The 26,046-nt window shown below is 37.4% G+C and overlaps 2 protein-coding genes, 2 long non-coding RNA genes and 2 pseudogenes across 10 annotated transcripts; 4 read left to right on the forward strand and 2 right to left on the reverse strand.

Moving 5' to 3' along the window:
* The first annotated feature begins 1,918 nt into the window (after positions 1–1,918).
* LOC149387239 (uncharacterized) lies at positions 1,919–3,900 on the forward strand. The gene is made up of 3 exons (XR_016300656.1): positions 1,919–2,035; positions 2,914–2,968; positions 3,582–3,900. It is a non-coding gene; the product is annotated as an uncharacterized LOC149387239 (long non-coding RNA).
* Positions 3,901–10,533: 6,633 nt separating this feature from the next.
* LOC149387240 (uncharacterized) lies at positions 10,534–12,515 on the forward strand. Its single transcript, XR_016300662.1, has 3 exons — positions 10,534–10,650; positions 11,529–11,583; positions 12,197–12,515. It is a non-coding gene; the product is annotated as an uncharacterized LOC149387240 (long non-coding RNA).
* Positions 12,516–13,492: 977 nt separating this feature from the next.
* Positions 13,493–14,019, forward strand: LOC149387241 (auxin-responsive protein SAUR21 pseudogene; annotated as a pseudogene).
* A 766-nt stretch (positions 14,020–14,785) lies between these two features.
* LOC149387242 (auxin-induced protein 15A-like) lies at positions 14,786–15,332 on the reverse strand. Its single transcript, XM_089622038.1, has one exon. The coding sequence runs from the start codon at positions 15,216–15,218 to the stop codon at positions 14,919–14,921; it is 300 nt and encodes a 99-aa protein (XP_089478164.1). The 5' UTR covers positions 15,219–15,332; the 3' UTR covers positions 14,786–14,918.
* A 5,309-nt stretch (positions 15,333–20,641) lies between these two features.
* On the forward strand, positions 20,642–21,888 carry LOC149387243 (protein RMD5 homolog pseudogene; annotated as a pseudogene).
* Positions 21,889–22,066: 178 nt separating this feature from the next.
* LOC149387244 (protein trichome birefringence-like 12) lies at positions 22,067–25,903 on the reverse strand. 7 transcript variants are annotated; one of them, XM_089622037.1, is made up of 4 exons: positions 24,165–24,412; positions 23,963–24,079; positions 23,564–23,676; positions 22,067–23,045 (listed from the first exon to the last, which is right to left on the reverse strand). In XM_089622037.1, exon 4 carries the CDS (start codon positions 22,968–22,970, stop codon positions 22,467–22,469), a length of 504 nt encoding a protein of 167 aa, XP_089478163.1. In that variant the 5' UTR covers positions 22,971–23,045; positions 23,564–23,676; positions 23,963–24,079; positions 24,165–24,412; the 3' UTR covers positions 22,067–22,466. The 7 variants fall into 7 exon arrangements, with proteins under 7 accessions (XP_089478163.1, XP_089478156.1, XP_089478159.1 ...); XM_089622030.1 differs by lacking the exon at positions 22,067–23,045 and adding an exon at positions 25,273–25,903 and having other exon boundaries at positions 23,563–23,676; positions 24,165–24,444; XM_089622033.1 differs by lacking the exons at positions 22,067–23,045; positions 23,564–23,676 and adding exons at positions 24,871–24,942; positions 25,273–25,903 and having other exon boundaries at positions 23,979–24,079; positions 24,165–24,408.
* Positions 25,904–26,046: the final 143 nt, after the last annotated feature.

Here is a 26,046-nt window from a genome sequence, read left to right on the forward strand (position 1 = left end):
AATCTATTTAGCGACGATTTTTATCGTTGCTAAATGTCCGTGCCTAAATATATTTAGCGACGAAATAGTCGTCGCTAAATATTTACCGACGACATTAGCGACGATAATGTCGTCCCTAAATGTATAAACGATTTTTTTTTAATTTTGTGAAATATATTTAGCGACGATTTTATCGTCGCTAATTATTAAATTGTTATTTTTTTCGTTTTTGAAATTATTAATTTATTTCATCGTTAATTGTTAATTTTTTTTAATTTTTTTTCGTTTCTGAGAAACCGAGAAATTAAACGTTAAATTAAAGCTGAGTTTTAAATCCCAAAACTCATAAACGAGTCTAAATCACAAAACCATAGAGTCATGCCAGCTTACAACGAGCGAAGTAATTTTCATCAAACAACTCAAATCCATTACCAGATCATACTATCCCAAATCAAATTTTCCAATTCTGAAACTCGAACAAAAGAAAACGGAATCAAAGATTCCTTGCCTTAACGTGGTCTCCGACGGTCTTCTTTACAATCCTCGGGTCGCTTTTCTTCTTCTCTGCCTCTAAGTCACGCCGCCGAGGCCTTGACGAACAAGCATTACCAAATCTGAAATAAGATTCAGTACATAACAAAATCATTCTGAATCCTCAGTTCAATTAAGGAAATCCAAAATTAACATCATCTCAAGCTAACCACCACGGAAACATCAATGTTCACAAACTCACAGCCAAACGCCAAAATTTTTAAACCAAACCCGTCAAAAATCTGAAAACCATACCAAACTCGTCCAAAAATCCATAACAATTTCAAATTTAATCATAAACCAACCCAAGAATCACTAATACATGTCCGGGACTAAAACCCCCAAATAAAAAATCCACATAAACCCTAACTTGTTGTAAATTCGGCCAAAATCTCAAGAAAAACTCCAAACAATGTTCTTAATCCATGAATCCGAGTAACAACATCACAATCCATAAATATTTATACTAAATTATGTAAATATAACTAATTCTTTTATATTTATAACTAATATATATATATATATAAACTTACCGTGCAGGCGGAGGAAGAGCCGGACCGAGAGGACGAGGACGAGGACGGCGTCGGCGGCGGAGCGGCGGAGGAACGGCGGAGACGCTGCACGTGTGACATTTCAAATTTTCCTTATTACGTTTCCAGCTTTATTCGTATGTTGTATTTGAAATATTCCTACATCAATGAGAAATTTTGAGGAACATCATACTCAAAAATCATTTTAGATACACTCGGAAATTATTTCTAATTTAGGAAGGTCTCGTTTCGAGTCAAACTTTCTATTTTAAGAAAGTTGACTCAAGATAAAAAGTCAACATTTAAATTTTGATACGATCTCATGTCATGAGATATTTAATTTCATGTTTCATGAATCAATTTCATTAAATCACTTTTAGATTATTTATTATTGAATTTATTTAAGAATGTGACACATTTTTTTTTATATATTGTGACACAATTACAACTTCTAGCAATGGTACACTTTTCAAACAACCTTGTGGCATCAAAAGCCAAATTGTTTGACTTATTCCTCTTGATGTAGCCGTGCAAGATGTTTCTAGTAGGACAAAATTTGTTGTCTTGAAAATTGCCCTAATTGGTTGTTGTGTAAGAAACCTTTTGGTGGTGATAAGTTTGTCCTTTCCAATAGTTTGACAAGAACAACTTTATCTCATGCATGATCATGCATAGAACCTAGAATATGACATCTTTTTAGTGTATGGATGTGTAAGGATTTTTGGTGTGTTTCAATAAGGAAATAAAATAAAAAAATAGAAGAGTGGGAGGGATAGACATGCACGGTTTGTCCAAGCCTTATAGCACCCAATATTTTCCTATAAATAGACCCCAAGACACTCTCTCATTTCATCCCAAATTTTCAAAGTTTAGAGAGAAAAAAAAAAGTGAGTTAGAGTGGAGAGAGAGGCAAATCATAGAATAGAGAATTCATTAGGTTTTCTTCTAGAGATCAAGGTGAAGATTAATTCTTGTCCTTTCTTCAAATCCAAGAGGTTAGCATTTTTTTCTCGTCTTAATTCTTTATAATTATAGTTCCTTAGTATGTTTTAGTTCTAGTTTTATTCCCATGTTCCCATCCAACCCTAGAAACTAGAACCTTACAATGCATGCATGAAATGTTTTTATTTTTCTTCAAATCTGCCTTTTAATTTATGTAACTTTGGTAATTAGTTTTATCACTTCTAAATACTCAAATTGTTAATGGAATATACCAAAACGAAGCTACATATGTCTTCTTTTGTAATATGTCTTTATATGTATTTTATGTGTTTTATTTCGTTCATAAATATCCTCTAAATGCACACTGCTAGGGAGATATCCTTAGGACCCGAGAAGTGATGTCATTCTATGGAGTATATTTTAAACATGTTGTTTTAATAGTTTTATTTTAAAAATATTTTTAGTAATATATATATCATGTGTTTTAAATGTTTCAAAAAGAAATTTAAAAAAATAAAGTTTTAAAGAGTTCGAACGAGTACTTTCAATTTTGTGTGCCGAAACTAGATTCTCATCCGGACAGATTTGTTTAATGAACTTAAAAATAATTCTGGGAATGTTTTACAGATTATTAAGTTATGTTTAATATGTCATTTTAAAGGTACGGATGTTATTGTTGTTTTGCAAAAAGAATCACCAAATTCCGAGTTACGAGCTATCCGTAATTAACAAAAGTGTAACTATAGGTCATCCTGAAAATAAATTTTTCCAGCAACGTTTTTACAAACTTTCAAATTATATTTTCGATATGCATCATGTTTTCCCGAGCCTTAGATCGTTCTTAGAGCTTTAATATTCTTATAGGTCTTTTATCCCTTAAGCTTGGTTTTGTAAGAATAGATTATAGAACTCATAAGTTATATTCCTATAGGTTCGAGAAAGAGTCGGATTCCTAGCTCGAGTGCTAAGTATCTTGAAACCGAGAGGTGAGTTCATCTCACTACAATGCGAATTTGTTCAAAATAATATCATGTACAAGTATTATTTAATTTTATGGATGTGTATTATTTATTACTATATGCATGTTAGATTACATGATTATGTTTCCAAGTTTATCTTACCACATTTGTGAACTATGCTTAATATGTATTAAAGTATTTTTATCTAAGAATTTCCAAGCATGCTTTAGACTTATTTTATTTCATGAACTTTACCATGCAAATGATTTAATAAGTATGCAAGTGAAAACACTAAGTAGGTGACGTATCGGCCTACGCCAGAGTAGGTTCTTGCGACCCACCTCGTAGACGTTTATGTCTCGATAAGGTGAGTCGTACATGTTCAGGAAGGGCGGAATCGATGTTTGGCCGCATGGTTTCCATAAGCCTTAGTGCGCACGATACGATACGATCACTAGGGGTCCCCGAAAATCATGAATCAAGTAACAAGACATGTATCACGTTGATAATAAGATTTAATAAAACTTTATAATGTTTATTTATATTTACGTAGAAAAATGTTTTGTGAGTTTTTCATGAATTTCACTGAGCTTTAGCTCACATATTTGTATATGTTTTTTTTTCTTCGTTCGCATTGTAGGACACGTGCAAGGTAAATGACTTTGAGTTGGGATCGTGGTGGCGACAAGAGTAAAGGGTGGGGATGGATACCGCTACGCTAATTAAAACGTTTTTCCGCTGCCAAGTTATTATGATAGTTGTGTTAAGCATGTTCCTTTCTATTTATAACATCTTGAAGACAAATAATTATTTTAGTTTCGAATAAATAATTTTTGTACTTATTCATATTATTATACTCTAGAGTTAAAGTTTTTAGTTAAGAATAAATAATTGTTTCAGTTCTAGTTGTTTTAACAAAAAAAAAAAAATATTATTGACAAGTATGTAATGAAATTCAAGCTTCTATGATTGGATAACGACTTTAAAAAAAAAAAAAAAATCGGGTCGTTACAGTTGGTATCAGAGCGGTTTCCTGCCATCCACCTTTACTCTTTGTTGCACGACCACGCATCTACAACTCAAGTAAGTTTTTTTTTTTTATTTTTTCGTTTACTTATTCTCTTATAAATAATAGGAAGGGATGAATAACGCAACTCTCATGACCGAAGCCGATAGACGAGCCATAATCGCTTTCCAAGATTCTAGACCACCGAAGTTTAACGGCGTAGGTGATCCTCGTGCTTGCGAGTGGTCTGATCATATTAGTCGCTTATTCGAAATGCTTCAGATTCCAGATCGCCTACGGAAGGACTTAGCCGTACTTCAACTCACGGGCAATGCTCATAAATGGTGGGAAAGCATTCGAAGAGTTCGTCCATTTCCTACGTGGAGAGGTCTTAGACAAGCAATCACAAACCACTTTGACCGCGAAGGTCTCATTGGAGCACAACGGATCGAACGATACTATGACGAACTCGCAGCATGGGGTTGGACAGAAGGAGAAAGCCTCACGAGCTACACCTTACGATTCTATACCGAGCTTGTTGTTAGACTACCGGACGAAGTCGGGAGCTTACCACTCATAAACCATTATTGGGATAGCCTACCCCACCATATGAGACCAGCCGTAATGTTCCCTCCAAGACAGATTGATGTTAGGATTTTCCTTCATGATATTCTCAATGTCATCGCCTTAGAAGCACAAGCGAACATCGTCGTAGAAGAAGCTTGGGAAGAGGAGGAGGAGGAAGATCCGGAAGAGGATCCGGAAGAAGACCCGGAAGAACCCATTGACGATCTAGGAAACGTTACCGACTAGTTCTTTCCTTTTTATTTATTTCCTTTCTTTCTTTGTTGAAAAGATAGCATTGTAACCTTTGTAATATAAAGAAAATTTTGAAATAAAAATAGAGTTCTCCTCAAACATGTCTATACACTCTTACTTTAAGGTTCGTACACCAAAACTCCCTCTGACTCATTGTTTATTAAACATGTCAGAATGACACGTCCGATAAGAAACACTGCTCGAGTCCTCGCAAGTGATGGACCTCCACCCCCTGCAACGAGAGGAAGAGCTCGAACCACGAGGGGTAGAAGGCCGGCTAGGCCAAACCCCCAAATCCCAAATCCAGCAGCACAACCACAAGCTCAAGATGATCTTGTAGCGACAGTTGCTGCGCTTCAACAACGACTACAAGCTCAAGAAGAAGAAATTCAAGGGCTAAGAAATGAGCTACATCCTGGAGAGAGGGTCGCAGACCAGGCCCCACCCGCAAACATACATCCCCCAGTAGCTCCTCAAGCAGCCAACAGAGAGGTTGGGGCCATGATGCGATTGGAGTTGTTTGATCGATTCCGAAGAATGGGAGCTCCGGAGTTTGATGGCTCATCAGATCCCCTGATTGCTGAGGAGTGGTTGTCTGATGTCCAAATGATCCTCAACTTCATGGATATCAATGAGCGTGAAAAGGTCTGGTGTGTAACCTTTGTGCTCAAGAAAGATGCTCGATATTGGTGGGAGACAGTGGCACTGCGAAGGGATGTCAACATCATGAATTGGGAGGACTTCGTACAAGAGTTCAACACAAAATACTTCAACATGAGAGCTATGAACCTTCAACAAAAAGAGTTCAATGAGCTCAAGCAAGGTACCTTGACAGTAACTGAAGCAGTTCGAAAATTTACGCAACTGTCAAGATTGTGCCCGCACTTAGTCCCCACTGAAACAGAGCGTGTGCGACGTCTAATGGAAGTCTTCCGACCAGAGCTAGCCCTTGCAATTGATAGTGGTAACCAACCACCTCAAACTGTAGGGGAATGCGTTGAGAGAGCCTTGCGAGCGGAATATCGACAAGCTCAAGTCAAGGAAGAGCGAGCTCAGTTCTTCAAAGCCCGCAAAGAAGAAAAAGCTCAACTGAAGAACGAGAGCACCAGCGACAGAAATCGACGTCCACCACTGAACCCTAGCGGACAACTCAATCAGAGTATTAGTCAAGGTGGGAACAACAGAAATGGAAAACGGGTCAATCCGCAAGGAAACAATCGTAGTGGGAAGAATAAGCAGTTCAAGCAAAGCAACAACAACAACAACACAGCCAACAACCGCACATATCCAAAGTGTCCGAAATGCGAAAAGTTCCACCCAGGAGAATGTCGACAAGGCACCCTGTCTTGTTATAATTGTGGACAACCAGGACACTTCTCGAGGGACTGCACCATCCCAAAGGGAAGTCATAATGGGCAATACCAACAACGAAACAATATGGTTCAGCTTCATCACATGCATCAACAACGTCCCCAAACCACAAGCTACGTCGAAGCACCAACTCCTCAGGCACAAATCTTTGCATACACCAACGCAGATGCAATCGCCAGTACCTCAAACGTTGTAGCAGGTCAGCTCATGTTTGCCAACTCTAGCGCCTTGGTTTTATTTGATTCCGGAGCCACACACTCATTCATATCGTTAGAGATGGCTAAGAAACTAGATGGTAGCGTAGAAAAAGTTTGTAGCACAGTTCGGACAGCCCTTCCTTCTGGGTCATTCTTAATGTCCGAATATGGTCTAAAACAAGTACCGCTAATGATCAATAGACGTGAACTCCGTGTAGATCTCATCGTCTTGGAAATAAAAGATTTTGATGTTATCTTAGGAATGGATTTCCTATGTAACAACAATGCGATCATCGATTGTCGACGACGTCGAGTGATCTTCCAATCACCCATTCATGGAAAATTTGCATTCGAAGGAAGATCACTGAGGAAGCCAACAAGCATGATCTCTGCTATGCAAGCCAAGAAGTTATTGACAAAAGGGTGCTGGGGATTCCTTGCATCAGCCACGATACTGTCAAGTGATCAGAAGAAGAAGCCAGAAGATGTACAAATTGTCAAAGACTTTGTAGATGTATTTCCGGAGGATCTTCCAGGATTAGCACCAGAAAGAGAGATCTCGTTTGAGATTGAACTAATGCCTGGTACCGGACCAATCTTCAAAGCACCTTACCGCATGGCACCCGCCGAGCTGAAGGAACTTCAAACTCAATTACAAGAGTTGTTGGATAATGGGTTTATTCGACCAAGCCATTCACCATGGGGAGCCCCAGTTTTGTTCGTTAAAAAGAAAGATGGTACCTTCAGGATGTGCATCGACTACCGCGAACTTAACAAGGTGACGATCAAGAATAAGTATCCTCTTCCAAGGATTGATGACTTGTTCGACCAACTGAAGGATGCCAAGGTCTTCTCCAAGATTGATTTGCGCTCAGGCTACCATCAACTTAGGGTGAAAGAGAGTGACATACCCAAGACGGCCTTCCGCACTAGGTATGGTCACTATGAGTTCACAGTCATGCCTTTTGGACTCACAAATGCGCCTGCAGCTTTTATGGACTTGATGAATAGAATCTTCAGTGAGCATCTGGATAAATTCATTATCGTCTTCATTGACGACATTCTGATTTATTCTAGAGACCAGAAGGACCATGAAGATCACCTCAGGATTGCTTTGCAAACTTTGCAACGACACCAATTGTATGCCAAGTTCTCGAAGTGCGAGTTTTGGTTGGAATCAGTGCATTTTCTAGGACATGTGGTGTCAAAAGATGGTATTGCAGTTGATCCTGCAAAGATCGAGGCAGTGAAAAACTGGAAAACACCAACAAGTGTCACGGAGGTTAGAAGTTTCCTCGGTTTGGCTGGATATTATCGAAGATTTGTAGAAGGATTTTCCAAAATAGCCGCCCCACTCACTGCATTAACCAAGAAAGAGAAGAAGTATGAGTGGACCGAAAAGTGTGAACAGAACTTTCAAGAACTAAAGCGAAGGCTAACGTCAGCACCCATCCTTGTTAGCCCAACGAGTGATGAACCCTTGACTATTTTCAGTGATGCATCCAAGATTGGTTTAGGTGCCGTCTTAATGCAAAATGGAAAAGTAATAGCCTATGCATCCAGACAACTCAAGAATCATGAGAAGAACTACCCAACGCATGATCTGGAATTAGCCGCAGTAGTTTTTGCCCTTAAGATTTGGCGACACCATCTTTACGGGGTGAAATGTGAAATCTACACTGACCATAAAAGCCTAAAGTACATCTTCACTCAAAAGGAGCTTAACATGAGACAACGTCGCTGGCTAGAACTAGTTAAGGATTATGATTGTGAGATTCATTATCATCCAGGAAAAGCCAACGTTGTCGCAGACGCACTAAGCAGGAAGGAAGATGCTAGTGTCTCATCACTTCGAGCCTTGTCTCCACCACTTCAAGAAGAGATCAACAAGTTAGAGCTTGAAATTGTCATCGGTAGTCTGGCAAATATGACCATCCAGTCAACTCTTTTCGAAGGAATGAAAGAAGCACAAGAACTTGACCCAAACCTTCAGAAGATCAAGGAAGGAGTTCAACAAGAGAAGTTTCCAGAGTTTTCCCTCAACAACGAAGACATTCTCTACTTCAAGGGGAGGTTGTGCATACCCAATGACGACAAAATAAAGAAAAGGATACTTATTGAAGCCCACAATACACCTTATTCCGTCCATCCTGGATCTGCAAAGATGTACCAAGGATTAAGAGAACACTTTTGGTGGGAGGGAATGAAGAGGGAAGTGGCTGAATTCGTGAGCAAATGCTTGACTTGCCAACGGATAAAAGCTGAGCATAGGAGACCAGCAGGGGAGTTGCAAACAATTGAAGTTCCTCAATGGAAATGGGAACAAATCACGATGGACTTTGTCGTAGGTCTACCAAAAACTCCAGAGGGATATGATACAGTTTGGGTAGTTGTTGACCGATTAACCAAGTCTGCAAGGTTCATCCCCATGAAAATCACATATTCGGTAGAGAAATTGGCAGACCTCTACATTAGGAATGTAGTCAGGCTTCATGGAATTCCCTTATCCATTATCTCTGACAGAGATGCACGCTTTACTTCAAAATTTTGGAGATCTGTTCAGAAAGCCTTGGGTACGCAACTGAAGTTTAGCACAGCATTCCATCCACAGACTGACGGACAGTCAGAGAGAACAATACAAACCTTAGAAGACATGCTAAGGGCTTGTGTGATGGATTTTGGAGGAAATTGGAACAAACAGTTGGCTTTGATTGAGTTTTCGTACAACAACAGTTTCCAAGCTTCTATTGGGGTGGCACCATACGAAGCTCTCTATGGAAGAAGATGTCGATCTCCTGTACATTGGTTTGAAACAGGCGAAACAAGTCTTGAAACGACAGATTTTATAAGAGAAACTACAGAAGCTGTGAAAAATATTCGCGAAAAGATTGCAACTGCTCATAGCCGCCAGAAAAGCTACGCCGACAAGAGAAGAAGACCCCTCGAATTCCAAGTAGGAGACTCAGTATTCCTTAAAGTAGCCCCACTCAAAGGAGTAATGAGATTCGGGAAAAAGGGAAAACTAAGCCCAAGATTTATCGGACCCTTTGAAATCTTGGAGAAGATTGGAAGAGTGGCATATAGACTTGCACTCACACCAGAGTTAGCATTAGTACACAATGTTTTTCATGTGTCAATGCTCAAGAAGTATATTTCTGATCCCTCACATGTATTAAGACACGAACCAATTGAGCTTCATGAAGATCTTTCGTACGCAGAAAAGCCAGTTCAAATTCTTGCTCGTGAAGAAAAGACTTTAAGAAACAAGGTTATACCTTTGGTAAAGGTACTTTGGAGGAATCACAATATTGAAGAAGCAACATGGGAACGTGAAGACGACATGAGGAAGAATTACCCCGAATTATTTGAGATCGAGAATTAATTTTCGGGACGAAAATTCTTCAAGGGGGGAAGATTGTGACATTTCAAATTTTCCTTATTACGTTTCCAGCTTTATTCGTATGTTGTATTTGAAATATTCCTACATCAATGAGAAATTTTGAGGAACATCATACTCAAAAATCATTTTAGATACACTCGGAAATTATTTCTAATTTAGGAAGGTCTCGTTTCGAGTCAAACTTTCTATTTTAAGAAAGTTGACTCAAGATAAAAAGTCAACATTTAAATTTTGATACGATCTCATGTCATGAGATATTTAATTTCATGTTTCATGAATCAATTTCATTAAATCACTTTTAGATTATTTATTATTGAATTTATTTAAGAATGTGACACATTTTTTTTATATATTGTGACACAATTACAACTTCTAGCAATGGTACACTTTTCAAACAACCTTGTGGCATCAAAAGCCAAATTGTTTGACTTATTCCTCTTGATGTAGCCGTGCAAGATGTTTCTAGTAGGACAAAATTTGTTGTCTTGAAAATTGCCCTAATTGGTTGTTGTGTAAGAAACCTTTTGGTGGTGATAAGTTTGTCCTTTCCAATAGTTTGACAAGAACAACTTTATCTCATGCATGATCATGCATAGAACCTAGAATATGACATCTTTTTAGTGTATGGATGTGTAAGGATTTTTGGTGTGTTTCAATAAGGAAATAAAATAAAAAAATAGAAGAGTGGGAGGGATAGACATGCACGGTTTGTCCAAGCCTTATAGCACCCAATATTTTCCTATAAATAGACCCCAAGACACTCTCTCATTTCATCCCAAATTTTCAAAGTTTAGAGAGAAAAAAAAAAGTGAGTTAGAGTGGAGAGAGAGGCAAATCATAGAATAGAGAATTCATTAGGTTTTCTTCTAGAGATCAAGGTGAAGATTAATTCTTGTCCTTTCTTCAAATCCAAGAGGTTAGCATTTTTTTCTCGTCTTAATTCTTTATAATTATAGTTCCTTAGTATGTTTTAGTTCTAGTTTTATTCCCATGTTCCCATCCAACCCTAGAAACTAGAACCTTACAATGCATGCATGAAATGTTTTTATTTTTCTTCAAATCTGCCTTTTAATTTATGTAACTTTGGTAATTAGTTTTATCACTTCTAAATACTCAAATTGTTAATGGAATATACCAAAACGAAGCTACATATGTCTTCTTTTGTAATATGTCTTTATATGTATTTTATGTGTTTTATTTCGTTCATAAATATCCTCTAAATGCACACTGCTAGGGAGATATCCTTAGGACCCGAGAAGTGATGTCATTCTATGGAGTATATTTTAAACATGTTGTTTTAATAGTTTTATTTTAAAAATATTTTTAGTAATATATATATCATGTGTTTTAAATGTTTCAAAAAGAAATTTAAAAAAATAAAGTTTTAAAGAGTTCGAACGAGTACTTTCAATTTTGTGTGCCGAAACTAGATTCTCATCCGGACAGATTTGTTTAATGAACTTAAAAATAATTCTGGGAATGTTTTACAGATTATTAAGTTATGTTTAATATGTCATTTTAAAGGTACGGATGTTATTGTTGTTTTGCAAAAAGAATCACCAAATTCCGAGTTACGAGCTATCCGTAATTAACAAAAGTGTAACTATAGGTCATCCTGAAAATAAATTTTTCCAGCAACGTTTTTACAAACTTTCAAATTATATTTTCGATATGCATCATGTTTTCCCGAGCCTTAGATCGTTCTTAGAGCTTTAATATTCTTATAGGTCTTTTATCCCTTAAGCTTGGTTTTGTAAGAATAGATTATAGAACTCATAAGTTATATTCCTATAGGTTCGAGAAAGAGTCGGATTCCTAGCTCGAGTGCTAAGTATCTTGAAACCGAGAGGTGAGTTCATCTCACTACAATGCGAATTTGTTCAAAATAATATCATGTACAAGTATTATTTAATTTTATGGATGTGTATTATTTATTACTATATGCATGTTAGATTACATGATTATGTTTCCAAGTTTATCTTACCACATTTGTGAACTATGCTTAATATGTATTAAAGTATTTTTATCTAAGAATTTCCAAGCATGCTTTAGACTTATTTTATTTCATGAACTTTACCATGCAAATGATTTAATAAGTATGCAAGTGAAAACACTAAGTAGGTGACGTATCGGCCTACGCCAGAGTAGGTTCTTGCGACCCACCTCGTAGACGTTTATGTCTCGATAAGGTGAGTCGTACATGTTCAGGAAGGGCGGAATCGATGTTTGGCCGCATGGTTTCCATAAGCCTTAGTGCGCACGATACGATACGATCACTAGGGGTCCCCGAAAATCATGAATCAAGTAACAAGACATGTATCACGTTGATAATAAGATTTAATAAAACTTTATAATGTTTATTTATATTTACGTAGAAAAATGTTTTGTGAGTTTTTCATGAATTTCACTGAGCTTTAGCTCACATATTTGTATATGTTTTTTTTTCTTCGTTCGCATTGTAGGACACGTGCAAGGTAAATGACTTTGAGTTGGGATCGTGGTGGCGACAAGAGTAAAGGGTGGGGATGGATACCGCTACGCTAATTAAAACGTTTTTCCGCTGCCAAGTTATTATGATAGTTGTGTTAAGCATGTTCCTTTCTATTTATAACATCTTGAAGACAAATAATTATTTTAGTTTCGAATAAATAATTTTTGTACTTATTCATATTATTATACTCTAGAGTTAAAGTTTTTAGTTAAGAATAAATAATTGTTTCAGTTCTAGTTGTTTTAACAAAAAAAAAAAAATATTATTGACAAGTATGTAATGAAATTCAAGCTTCTATGATTGGATAACGACTTTAAAAAAAAAAAAAAAATCGGGTCGTTACAGCACGCAGGAGAGAGAGAAAAGTGAGGAGAGCGAGATGTGAGGAGAGAGAGAAGTGAGAAGAGAGAGACTAACCGGGGAGGACGAGGACGGCGTCGGCGGCACACGGCGGAGGACGGCACACGGCGGAGGACGGCACATGGCGGATGGCGGGAGAGGAGGAAATGAGCGAGAATTCAGCGGAGGAGAGAGGGAAAATCATATTTAGGTCATGAAATGAAATGGGGGAAACTGATACGCGACCTGGTATTTAAACACATTTACCGACGATAAAATCGTCGCTAAATGGTTAACTTTCGTAGCTAAACGAACTTACATTTTCAGTTCATAACCAGACATTTAGCGACGATTAAATCGTCCCTAATAGTTTTCCTACATATTTAGCGACGATTTAATCGTCGCTAAATCATTTCGTTTTAATTAAATTGGAGGGATTTTTCCCTCTTTAAAATTCGTCAAAATTTAAAATGATTTAGTGACGATAATATCGTCGTTACATATGTAGGAAAACTATTAGGGACGATTTAATCGTCGCTAATATCGTCGCTAAATCATTTTGTTTTAATTAAATTGGAGGGATTTTTCCCTCTTTAAAATTCGTAAAAATTCTAAATTAATTCGAAATTATTAGCGACGATAATATCGTCGCTAAATGAATTCAAAATAATTTAGCGACGATATTATCGTCACTAAATATATTCCCGCGAACTTAGCGACGTTAAGAAACAATTAGCGAATTGTAGGTCTATCAAATTGTAGGTCATGGTTCTTTGCACTACACAAGGTTTATCACATGGCATTGTCTTTCTTATATCAAATTCAGAACCAACTACTTTGTGAAACTTATTTCACAAGAAGAAAAGTTGTTCATCTATAAATAATGGCACACATCACCATTGGACTTCACCAAGTCTCATCACATACATTCTCTAGATATATAATATCCAAAAAAAAAAAAAAACCTTCAAAAAATACAATAACCAAATTAAGAATATGTCTATTGGATTGTTGTCTGGGATTCTTCATGGAAAGAACAAGTCTCTTCGGAGAACACTTTCGGGCCTTAAAGAAGCAGCAATTAAGTCAACGTATGGTATTCCAAAAGGCCATTTCGTGGTGTATGTTGGCGATGAAGAAAATGAGAAGACGAGACACGTAGTGCCTTTGTTACTTGAACGAGCCTCTGCGTTTCAAGAACTTTTGAGTATGGCTGAGGAAGAGTTCGGTCACGACCATTCTATGGGCCCACTCACTATTCCATGCACAGAACACGTCTTTGTTGATCTCATTTCTCACGTGCTTTTGAAATATTACTTCATCATGTAATGTAATTAGTAGTGCTAACAACAAACTATAGGAAAATTTTGTAAGCAATAAAATAATACTAGTTTTCCTTTATAGCAAACCATATTTGTCTAGAATTTGTAAATACCCACTTTGATGATCTTCCCTTTAGAATACGACATGAAATTATTGAATAAATATTTTCTCTCATTTGAGCTCCTTATATCTTTGACCTAACAATCTACGTGTCCTTGAGATGGAACCCTGAAACGCTTCATTGTAACTTGTTGATCAAGGAAAAATTGAAAGCTTAACTAATTTAGATCATTTATAATCTTAACCTAACAAAAGGTTATATTATTTGCCGTGTATACTATATTCTGTTGTAGAGCCTAATTTGATCACTTAACATAGGAAGACCTTACGCATAGATTTCACACATAACATATATATATATATATATATATATATATATATATATATATATATATATATATATATATTGGTGAAGCTTATACTCTGTTGGACATTTTCGGAATTTTTTGTTTGTCCTTGTTCACCACCATTGTTTCTTTTTTACTCTCTTGGCGGTAAAATAACGTAAATCCATGAGTTTTCTTTATATTGTTTATGTAAAGATGAAATCAACTTAACTGAGTAATCATATACAGAAGTATAATTTTAGACTATTTAAATCTCAAGTACAATAATATATTTTAAGCTCATATATACTACAGTTGTTATTATTTACGGTTTCATTTTTGTAATACTTGCTTCACAAGATTTTGCTAGTAGCTTATATATTGCTTAGGATTAACAATTATATAAAGAATTCCATATGAACTCTCCCTTCTCAATTAGCTGAGAGAAATAGTACTCACTAGTGGAAAATAAATTGCTAAAAAAAAAGAATATTCATTTCATTTGTGTCATTCTTATGGTACATTTTAATTTCATTCCCCCTTAAAATAATACATTATCTTTTATTAAAAAAAAAATGCATATTTGTTAGTAAACTATAATCTATCAGTACTGTCTAATAAACTCTCACCAACAAATTAAGAGTCCTATCGAGAGACGAGCTCAATAAAGACGTCTTGACTGCAGGGAATCGTAAGACCGCCCATCGGATGATCAAACCCGAATTCTTCTTCGGAGCGACTCAGCAACTTTTGGAACGATGGCTTGTTGAGGAACGACACCGGAATCACAAACCTCTTCATGAATTCGCTCTCGTCCCCGACATAAACCGCTAGATGCCCTTTTGGGACATCTTCAGATGATGAAACCGATGTTTGACTTGAGTTTGAAAATGACCTCTGAAGGATTTTATTTGCCTTGACTCCTCGGGGCAACCGGAAACCCATCTCTTGTAAATTTATTTTTCCGGTACTCTCTAGATTTATAAGGAGATTTTGTAAGACTTAAGAAACTGAAACTAGCTTGGCATGAATTAAACTCAACAATGTGAATGTCTATATATAGACAAAGAAAAAAAAATATAGAAAAAGTGGTAATAGAAAAAATATAGAACGATGGCTTTCAAAGAAATCACATGGTTTTGTCTTCCAACTAGTCATGCCAAGAAATGCAGTCATTTAAGATGGACCCAGGAACTAAACTTATTAGAATACTTTAACATACCATTTTAATCAACCCAATCATGGACCTAAAGCGAGTAGATAATATCACTGACTAATTAATAAAATTTAAAAATAAAACATTTTGTAATTAGTTGAGACTATCTGAAAATGGTAGGACTCATTGCCTTGGCAGCTAGAGACAAGACTGTTCAAATGAGCCTCTACCATTACAGTATTACACATGTACGTACATATATATATATATATATATATATATATATATATATATATATATATATATATGTCATGTAGAGGATATGTCTTTGCACAATTTCAATGGTCAAGGAAGGCTTAAATAATTAGATAGAGTCCAATTAATAGGGTCTATTTGAGAGATCACGTACAAGCAGCTGAAAAAACCACATGCTATTGCCTTATTGATACTCATAATTTCCTTGTAATAATAATAATAATAATAATAATAATAATAATAATAATAATAATAACGACCAGTGGATTATAGAGTTGAGACCGCATGTTATGATACCTAATAACATGTACATTCAAGTTGTAGGTTCTGAGTATTTCGTATAGTGGATTAGGAGTGGCTAAAATGACCCAATGTTCTGGGACACCACTTAATTCAAAGATACTTGGACATAAGATCATGATAAAAATCTATTTTTATTGCTATATATGTCCTATTATATATAGATGAATTAAAGTGTCACCCGAAGAGTCTTCTTAGTGATCTGGAAATTAGCTCTCATATTGATTAAGAATCACTGTAACTAAATCTGCGTTTTTTTTTTTTAATTGTTTGCTCCCGCAATAATTTTTTGTGACGTCATAATAGGGAATTTAATTCTAAGATACGCTCCGATAAAAAGCAACAATTCTCTGTCGTTTTGTAGTCAAGCGTATCCCAGCAGTAGTTTTGACTTTCGGAAAAAGAAAAATTATATGGCACGAAAATCAACTATAAAGCAAATTTTTACAGATCTATTAAATCTGTCGCGAAAAATTAGACAATTCATGATTTGTTACGAACTCTCTAATTTTTGTGACCAATCAATTATGAATTATAGACTATTTATGATAGATTGATTTCAAATATTTGAATTTCGTCATCGCTGATCACAAAGTAATTAATAATAATTTTAGCATTTTCGAATTTTGATGGGACAGTTAAGAAAAAAAAACTATGGGGTTAAAGAAAAAACCGAAGAAACCAACGCTGTGGTTTTCCACACTTTCTGTCTGTGAGTCACACCGAAACTACCCACAATATAACACCTGTTTTATGCTTTTTGACAACTGAAAAATGAAAGCCAATGGTTTTCGCTTTTCAATTAATACCCAATTTAAAATACAGTGGGACTTAATTTCACAGCGACTGTCACATATACGGACAAAATTTCTGTGGGCTCTATATTTTTAATTATTTATAACAGACTTACAGACCTTATAAATAACGCCATATTTGCCTCGATGTAAGCATGTAACACGAAACACACACACAAATATACAATTAAAAGCCTCTCTTTCGTTAAAGTCAAATTAAGAGATTAAGAGCCTTTCATTTCCTTTCACATTTTTCTGAGCGTAATATGGCTTCTCTCATACTTTTGTTGTCTGAGCTCGTTAGTCACCACAACTCTGACCCGGATTTCTGGGTTTCACTTTCTTCTTATTCTTCTTCTTCTTCTTCATCTTCGGACACAAGAAAGTCAGTTTTCGGCGAAAGAAAGAACAACATCAACAAGTGCTTTGACTCATCATCAGAAGAGTTTGAGATCATACAGAGAGATCTTCAGGAGTCAAGAGTCTGTGTTGATTTGGTTTGGCCTTGAGACCACGAATCATTACTCTCTCTCTCTCTCTCTCTCTCTCTCTCTCTCTCTCTCTCTCTCTCTCTCTCTCTCTCTCTCTCTTTTTTGTCCTATTTTTATCATGTTGTACTACTGTATTGATTTTTTTTTTTTAATTTGTTTCAGATTTTGGGGTTTGGAGATAAAATAAAGTTTCACTATACATAACGTATAAATCTTTGGCTATATTCGATACATTTCATTTCTTTTTTTAAATTTATTTACATCATATCCCGTGTCTTATTGGATGAATTTATTTTTGTTTGCGTCAATCTATACGGAACTGTTACATAAACTAAACATTCTTATATTATCATTAATATCATATATATGCAACACATCAAGTGCGAATTTCTGTAGGAAAAAAATAAATTCAATGTTTCACAATTCGCTTATTTGGGATGGAGATTCAGAGAAAAAATAAAATGGAAAAACGCTAGTCTTCTTAAACAAGTTTAAGAGGTTCTAGAGAAAGAAACTCACATTTTTGGCCTAGCTAGAGTGTCGCAATTACAAGTATGTGCTGACCTGGACTCAATTGCGACACTAGGCCATTAATTTGAATATCTAGTTGGTAGTTGATCAAGCCTTGAATTTATGATCTTTTGCTTTTGAGCTGGACCAGGTTGGTCACATATATATAGCTTTAATTATACTAAATATATCTGTAACTTTAAAACAAATTAAGAATGATTTGATATAATAATTGCAAAATAAGTTGCTGGAAAATGTTGTTGACAAGATTTTCCCTCATCAATTAATATTGTGAGCTACAATTAATATATATCAATTTTGGAAATATACTCGTACATAGGTTGCACCAAGAAGTTTTCTTGCCCACTCACCATTCTAGATTTTGAAGAATATATATAAGCCTTATATTATATAGTCTCCACCTCTGCATGGAAGCAAGTAATATGTTGTAATGAGTTGTTTTATATGTGTACTGTAGCGGAAATTTACGCAAGAAACAGACAAATTTCCAGACGTGATTAGAAACGACAACAAACTTCTTCCAGATAAAACGACAACTAACTATAAAAACGACATCTCTTGTAAAACGACAGGTTTATTAAACCAGTGGATACATGTTGTAGAGAAACGACAACTTCTAAAAAAATATCTCTCTCTCTCTCTCTCTCTTAATGCTACTGATGAATATACTAATTTACATAATTTTATTGCAGGAGATCATCATTCATTAAAAAATGGAATTGAACACTATCAAAAATGCATTTGATCGGGTAATTAAGAAGCAAAAGTTATGATCTTCAAGATCTCATGAAGTAATTGACGAAGTTGGCTATGAAATACAACAGGCACTAGGAAAAAATTATGGCACCAGTGACACAATCTCGCCCGTTTATCAGAAATCGATTCTTATGAAACTAAACGTAAGCCTAAGCAAATACAGAAGAAGCATTCTTTGTAAGTATCAATGTCCAAAATTAAAAAAAGGGAATACTCATTTGATGATAATGTGAATAATTAATTTCTCTCTTCTTTTAAGCCTTGTTTTATCTAGTCAGTCTTTTTTTTTTTTTTCCTTAATTGGTGTCAAAAGTTTGTTTCATCAAAATCAAACGGCTTCAACCACTATCGGGGAAGATCCCTGGTGGAGAAGCATCCAAAATAAGATAAAGTTTTTGCCCACTTACATAAAATTGTGGGCTCTAAGATTACAATTCCTACTCAGCCAAGGCAGTTTTAACTCAATAAAAACAGAACTCGGGGAACACAGACTATCAAACAGACCCGACAAACGTGATTCAGGACAAGTTCACGTTCCTTGAGAGTTGAGGCATAGAAATACATCGCCATTCCAATCCAAGTATATTATATCTGCTTTGGCATTAGGACTGTATGTTCATGATTTAAACAACGCAAAAACCATGATAATATTATTATTATTATTATTTGCTCCGTTCAACAAGTGAAAGTGGTTCTTGTTAATGCTACATGTTCACTGGTCCTATAGATCAAAGCAGGTTTTGCGCAGGAAATTATTAAGAAATGAAGGTAATTAATGGTCTCTGATTGAATAATCTCGTCTACGTCGGTGTGTTATTGCCTATGATTCTGATGCTTAAGTGTGTTTCGCTAATGTTATTCATGGATTAAGCAAGAGTCTTAGATGGGATTTCTATAGAGTTGACTCAGGACAGTGACTAACTATCTATGTGTTTTAATGGATGCCATTATGGTTGGAACTTCTTGTTAAATTATGGGCTCTTTGAGAATTGTTTGTCATGAACACATCCCAGCTATTTTGACACTTATTAAATCTCAGTAGGTGTCAACGCAGTTGAGATATTGATGTGAGTTCTTGGTAGATATATGTAAACAAGATTATTCTAAGAGTGGGAATCACTAAGGTCAAGATTATCAGCACATCTGTGTTAGGTTGAAATCGTCGATGAATTGAATGCATTCGACATAGTTGATGTGCATTGTGGATTCTTTGGTTGAGCATTTCAGTTGTGTTTTGTTCTTGGATACTTCCGATATGTATCAACAAGGTTGACACCTTAAAACTATTTGTTCTGTCAATTCTTGGTTGATCGTTTCGAGAATCGTGTGTTCTATGATTGTATCGCTCTGGTTGTTTAATTATCCTTGCCACAGAGTGGAAAGTACAGACAATAGACATGGTTTCCTGACATTTCATTTAATCAAACATTCCGAAGTTTAACATTCCAAAGGTTCTAGTTTCCTTCAATCTGAGGAAACTTGGAGGCTTCATTCACATGAATTTTGCAAGAATTCGATCAGCCACCAATCTGGTCTCACAGAAAATATGTCGTAATATGTTGTATTGAAGCTAGCCCTTCAGGTTAAGATAAAACAAATAATTTTCATGGAGTAAGAATAGTTAAGAAGGCTTAAGTTGCCAAATTTGATTTCATGTATGGTGCTTCGGGTTTAGGGTTTTTGGGTTATCGGGTTGGTGGAATTGTTCATGATCGTTGAAGCATGTGTTTACTTGAATAGTTTTTTGTTCTGAGCCTTCTTCCAACAAGAAAACAATAAGTTGCTAATGTATCTTTTTTTCTTTTTCTTTTTTTAAATAAAACCGTTCTCTCTTGTTTACTGCAGCATTTTAAAACCTTTCAAGCTCCTAAAATTTTTAATTACTTGATGTCTCATTAAAAACAGATTATCCTCACGATTGGAAAATTTGTTTTTCTGAAAGTTCTTAGCTTCATTAGATCGCCTTCCAAATATGCTCTCTCTTGTTTTTGGAATTTTCATCCTTCCCCTTGAAAGTTTGTTGCTTTTAATGGTGTGCCTTCTAAAAACATATTCCTCTTGATGAATATACGAATTTAAGTATCTTAATTGCAGGAGATCATCGTTCATCTGAAAAATGGAATTGAACACTATCAAAGATGCATTTGATCGGGTGGTTAAGAAGCAAAAGCTATCATCTTCAAAATCTCATGAAGTAATTGATCAAGTTGGCCATGAAATCGAACAGGCGCTAGGAAAAATTATGGCACCCGGCGACACGACCTCGCCCGTAGATCAAAAATCGATTCTTATGGAGCTTAAAAACAACCTCAACGCACTTGCTGCGGTCCAGGAGTTTGAGAGCTCACAGAAGGAACTAAACGTAAGCCTAAGCAAATACCCGAAAGTCCTCGAGAGAACCTTGAACCCCGACATATCCAAAGCGTACCGAAACGTAGACTTCGATCACAAAATAGTGAATGAAATCGTCGCAAACCATTTTGACCAGCAAGGCTCTTTCGATCTCGGAGACAGCCTGAGAAACGAGGCCGGAGGAGATTCCGAACCGGAGTCTCTGAAGCTCCAATTCTTGGAAATGCACGAGATACTCGAGGCCATGAAGGTCAGGAACCTCGACCCCGCTCTGAGATGGGTCTACTCAAACCGAGAAAAGCTCAAGCGAAACGGGTCGACCCTCGAGCTGAAGCTCCACAGCCTGCAGTACATGGAGATCTTGCAGAAGGGAAGCCAATCCAACGCGCTTGGCTACGCGAAGACGTACCTCGCTCCGTTCGCGTTCCTCTACAAGGACGAGATCATGAAGCTTATGGGCTGCCTTGCCTATCGTGGGAGGCTTGAAACCTCGCCTTACTCGGACCTAACCTCGTCGGCGTGGTGGGAGAGATCGGCCGAGGAGATAGCCCAGCAATTCTGCAGCCTTCTCGGGCAGTCCAAGCACAGCCCGTTGAGCGTGGCTTTGGCCGCCGGGTTCGAGGGTTTGCCGACTCTGTTGAAGCTCGCGAACGTGATGGCCGCGAAGAAGCAGGAATGGCAGGAGATGAAGCAACTTCCGGTTCCGATGGAGCTGGGACGGGAATTCCAGTTCCACTCGGTGTTTGTGTGTCCCGTGAGCAGAGACCAGTCCAGCGACGACAATCCTCCGATGCTCTTGCCGTGCCTTCACGTTCTGTGCAAACACTCCATCATGAAGCTCTCTAAAAGCAGCTCGAGAGCGTTCAAGTGCTCGTATTGCCCGGCTGAGGCTTCTGTTTCTCAATGCAGAATGCTTCATTTCTGAATTACAGAAAGAAACAAAAATCTCTCTCTCTCTCTCTCTCTCTCTCTCTCTCTCTCTCATGCTTCTTAGTCTCTTTTGTGATTATGTACAGAAGAAGCATTATTTCCAAGTATCAATGTCTAAAATTAAAAAAAGGGAATAGCCATTTGATGATAATGTGAATAATTAATTTGTCTCTTCTTTTAAGCCTTGTTTTGTCTAGTCATTCTTTTTTTTTTTTTTGCTGTCAAAAGTTTGTTTCAATAAAATCAAACGGCTTCAACCACCATGGGGGGAAGATCCCTGGTGGAGAAGCATCCAAAATAAGATAGAAGTTTTTGCCCACTTACATAAATTGTGGGCTCTTTGATTACAATTCCTACTCAGCCGAGACAGTTTAAACTCAATAAAAACAGAACTCAGGGAACACAGACTATCAAACAGACCCAACAAACGCGATTTAGGACAAGTCTTCCGGTTGTCCAGATCCTTGCACAAGGCAATCACATTCCTTGAGGCATAGAAATACATATATTATATCTGCTTTGGCATTAGGACTGTAAGTTCATGATTTAAACAACGCAAAAACCGTGATAATGCTGCTAACAACGAACAACAAAAAAGAAAAAGAAAAAAAAACCTATCTTTTACAGACTAATCATCATAATGTTCCAACCCCATGAATTCATTCAAATTGGGGAACAAAGTTGAAGAAGAAGAAGATGGAGAATCCTCTTCGGAATCGCTATTTGGTTGATGACCCAAAAGCTTTTCGTTGACCAAGTCCTTGACAGACTTCACAGACAATGGATGAAAGTTGAGAGCCCAATCAGAAACAAATCCTCTGACCAAAACCCACTTTTCCTCTTCGTCCATAATTTTCCACTTAGTGCTGACCTCGTTGGTGTCCATGGAAAGGTAAAGACAGAGCTCTCCGAAGAGGATGTCCCGGCTCTTCTCCACGGCCTCGCGGCTCTGCGCCAAAACGGCTCTCCTCTTTGCCACTTCTCTGCTCAGCTTCACCGCCACCGACTCTGCGGCGCGGGACTCCGATGAGCATCTGATTCGGTCTTTTACTCTACTTCCGACGAGCGTCGTCGGGATTTGGGTCTTGAAGATGGGTTTCGGGGAGAGATTGATTCTCAGTCTCAGAGACATTTCCTTTTTCGGTTTTGCTTTCTTATTGATCTTAAGAAAAAGAACTCTAATTCAAGTATTCTCTTCCTTTTGTTCCTGAGACAAACAACATGTCATTTCCTATTTTTGGGAAAATAGTCGATCTTTGTTTACATAAACATCATGTCGTTCCCGGTTTAAAAAACGACATGTCGTTCCCGGTTTAAAAACGACATGTCGTTCCCCGTTTAAAAAACGACATGTCGTTTCCATGTATAAACGAAACGAAACCCAAGATTTGTTTTATCGGGTATCAAAGAAAAGGGAATATTGAGAAAAGAATACAATAAAAAAAAAATTAAACATTAAATTTTGAAACATCAGCGAATCAACTTTACGTAAGGCAGAGTTTGGTTTTTTGGGGAAAGATGTTTCAATAGAAATATTCTTGTTATTGCTCCGACTACTGAAAATACCTTTCAATTTCACAATCGGATCTCCCGATTTGAAATTCTGCCACATTTTAAAACTGGTCTCGGGTATTGTGGCATTTTGAAAACATTTTCATTTCGAAAATAATATATAAGTTTTGGCCAAACCATGAAACCAAGTAAGAAAGGTAATATTTAACCTACCTCGAGATTAAGCGCTTATCCCGCTTTCTCGTTCACAAAGTGTTCTCCACTTTTGAAACCCGGGCATTAACTAACTCCGTGAACCCGCGAAACAACCTCCTCTAATCGATCACCTACTCCGATAAGCCATTACGAGATTAATCAGAAATAATAAGATAACTCGAGATATTCTCATTTGATTGGAACCTTATATGTGACTGAACTATACAAAACACGCGACGAGACTCTACCAACGAGTTTTTACAACATCATCAACTAACGTACATAACATTCGATTATCTGATTATCCACAAACATTCAAAGCATCAACAGGGACGAGAGGCAACAACAACGCAGTCGGAACAAAGTGAGAACATCACAGCGAAAAACAAAGGAACGAGGAACGAAACCAAAGCTTACCTTGAATAAGACTCGGCGAGACTCGCGGCCACCTCTTCTCACTTTTTTTTTTCTTCGTGAGACCCAATCGGAGCCCAAAACACGCAAACCCCCAATTTAATTTCTCAAATTCGAATCCTAGAAATAAAAACGAGGTTCAGCCATCTCTTACCCAAGAAGATGTGGATCGGAACTCAGAGGAGATGGAGAAACTCCGACTTACCTGCGGAAACCTCCGCCGAAGCTCTCCTCCCGTCGATCGCCACACACGCGCGGTTCCGGCGAACCACAGCCGGTCCTCTCCTCTTCGTTGTTCCTCTGACCCTCGTTGTCCGTCTCTCGCTCTCCCTCGTGCTCAGACTCTCTCTCTCTCTCTCTTCCTTCTTCGGTCTGGATTTCTTTTTCTTCGGCCGGTTTTCTTCTTCCCCACGGATTCTCTTTCCTTTATTTGTTCTTATCCACAGTGGCTGTCTAACGAGAGTCGGTTGCTTTTAAAACTTATACTGATATGCACATTATTAATTAAAAATTGTTATATTGATGTATATGTACATGTACGTACAAGGAAGAAATGGCAGCTTTAAAATTACTTTATATAAAACGACATGTCGTTTCCTGTCTATAAAAACGACATGTCTTTTCCATTCTATAAAAACGACATGTCGTTCGCAATTTGAGGAAAAACGACATGGCCAAATCGTAGCCTGGTTTTAGGAAAAAAGACATGTTCCCTCTTTCAAAAAAAAAAAAAAGAGACACGTTGTTCCCCGCTTACGAGAAACGACATGTCGTTTTTTGGATTTAAATGAATAATTTACTCAAACGACATGCAGATTGTAGAAACAGATACCTCGTTAAAAACGTAACCAATATTCTTTATTAAAATTTGATAATAAATCTTAGTCAAAGATTAGTAAACTAAAGCAAACCATGTTGTCGAGGACTAGCTTAAGCCCGCCCAGCATATCCACCGGAGGTTCTATTGGCTTCCCCGCGCTAACCTAAAATACTTTACATTTACACATCAAATTGTAAAATCCGAAACCAAGCTTAAGAATTATACATTGATATCAGATACACAATCATAGATTCATAAGGCAAAAACGGAAAGAAGTCATTTATTTTAACCCTAGAAACCATCAAGTCACGTCATTAAAATTAGGTATATTGATATCAGATACATGATAATAAGGCAAACAAAGGAAAGCAGTCATTTTTTTTCATCAGCACGACACAAAATTTACCAATAGCTTACAATACCAAAACAAAAACAAAAACAACATCAATCACATCGACAAAAGCAATGATCAGCAACGACGAAGAAATCTTACCGGTATTTGGCGAGCAGTACAGCGCGGTGATAAGCGACGGTGACGTTGAATTTGGGGAAATAACCGCCTCTCCACGCGCCTCTCTTCTTCCACTTCTTCGCCCCCGAATCTCCGCGTCTCAACACGCACAGCAGAGACACCACGAAATTCTCGCTCAGCGAGTCTCCGACCAGCCCGATGTTCCGGTTCCTCATCACGCCCAGGAATCTGCCCGGGTCGACCCGGTCCAGATCGCACCCGTACGGGACCCACCGACGCGCGTTGATCCTTTCCATGTTCTCCCTCCCGTTCCGAAGGCAGTTCCAGGCGCTTCGGTGGAACGGACACGTGTCGTCGTAGCTCGGCCTCCGCGTGGGGTCCACCGCCCACCGGCCGCGCGTGAAGTCGCACGGCTCGGCCGCGGCGGGTCCGGATCGACTGGGAAGGGGAGAAAAGTAGAGGAAGGATAGAGAGAGAATCACCATCAGGATGAGCAACGGTAAGAGATGCGACGGCGTTTTAGCCGCCATTGTTGTGCACAGAGAGAGAGGTTGATTCTCAGTCTCACGGGCATTTCCTTTTTTCGGTTTTGCCTTCTTATCAAGTCTTAAGATAAAGAATACACTATATGATTAAAAAAAAATTAATGAAAAACAAAAAAAGAATAGCAAAAAAACAGCTCAATTCCATATTTTCTCATAATGGTTTTGTTCCCCTTTTTTGTAAAAACAACATGTCGTTTTCATGTTTTACGGAAAAGAACATGTCGTTCCCAATTTTAGGTAAAACGCCATG

Source organism: Urtica dioica, chromosome 8 (genome assembly GCF_054948205.1).
Source record: "Urtica dioica subsp. dioica isolate 48M chromosome 8, U.dioica_male_clone48M_v1_H2, whole genome shotgun sequence".
In the NCBI taxonomy this organism is placed as follows: Eukaryota; Viridiplantae; Streptophyta; class Magnoliopsida; order Rosales; family Urticaceae; genus Urtica; species Urtica dioica.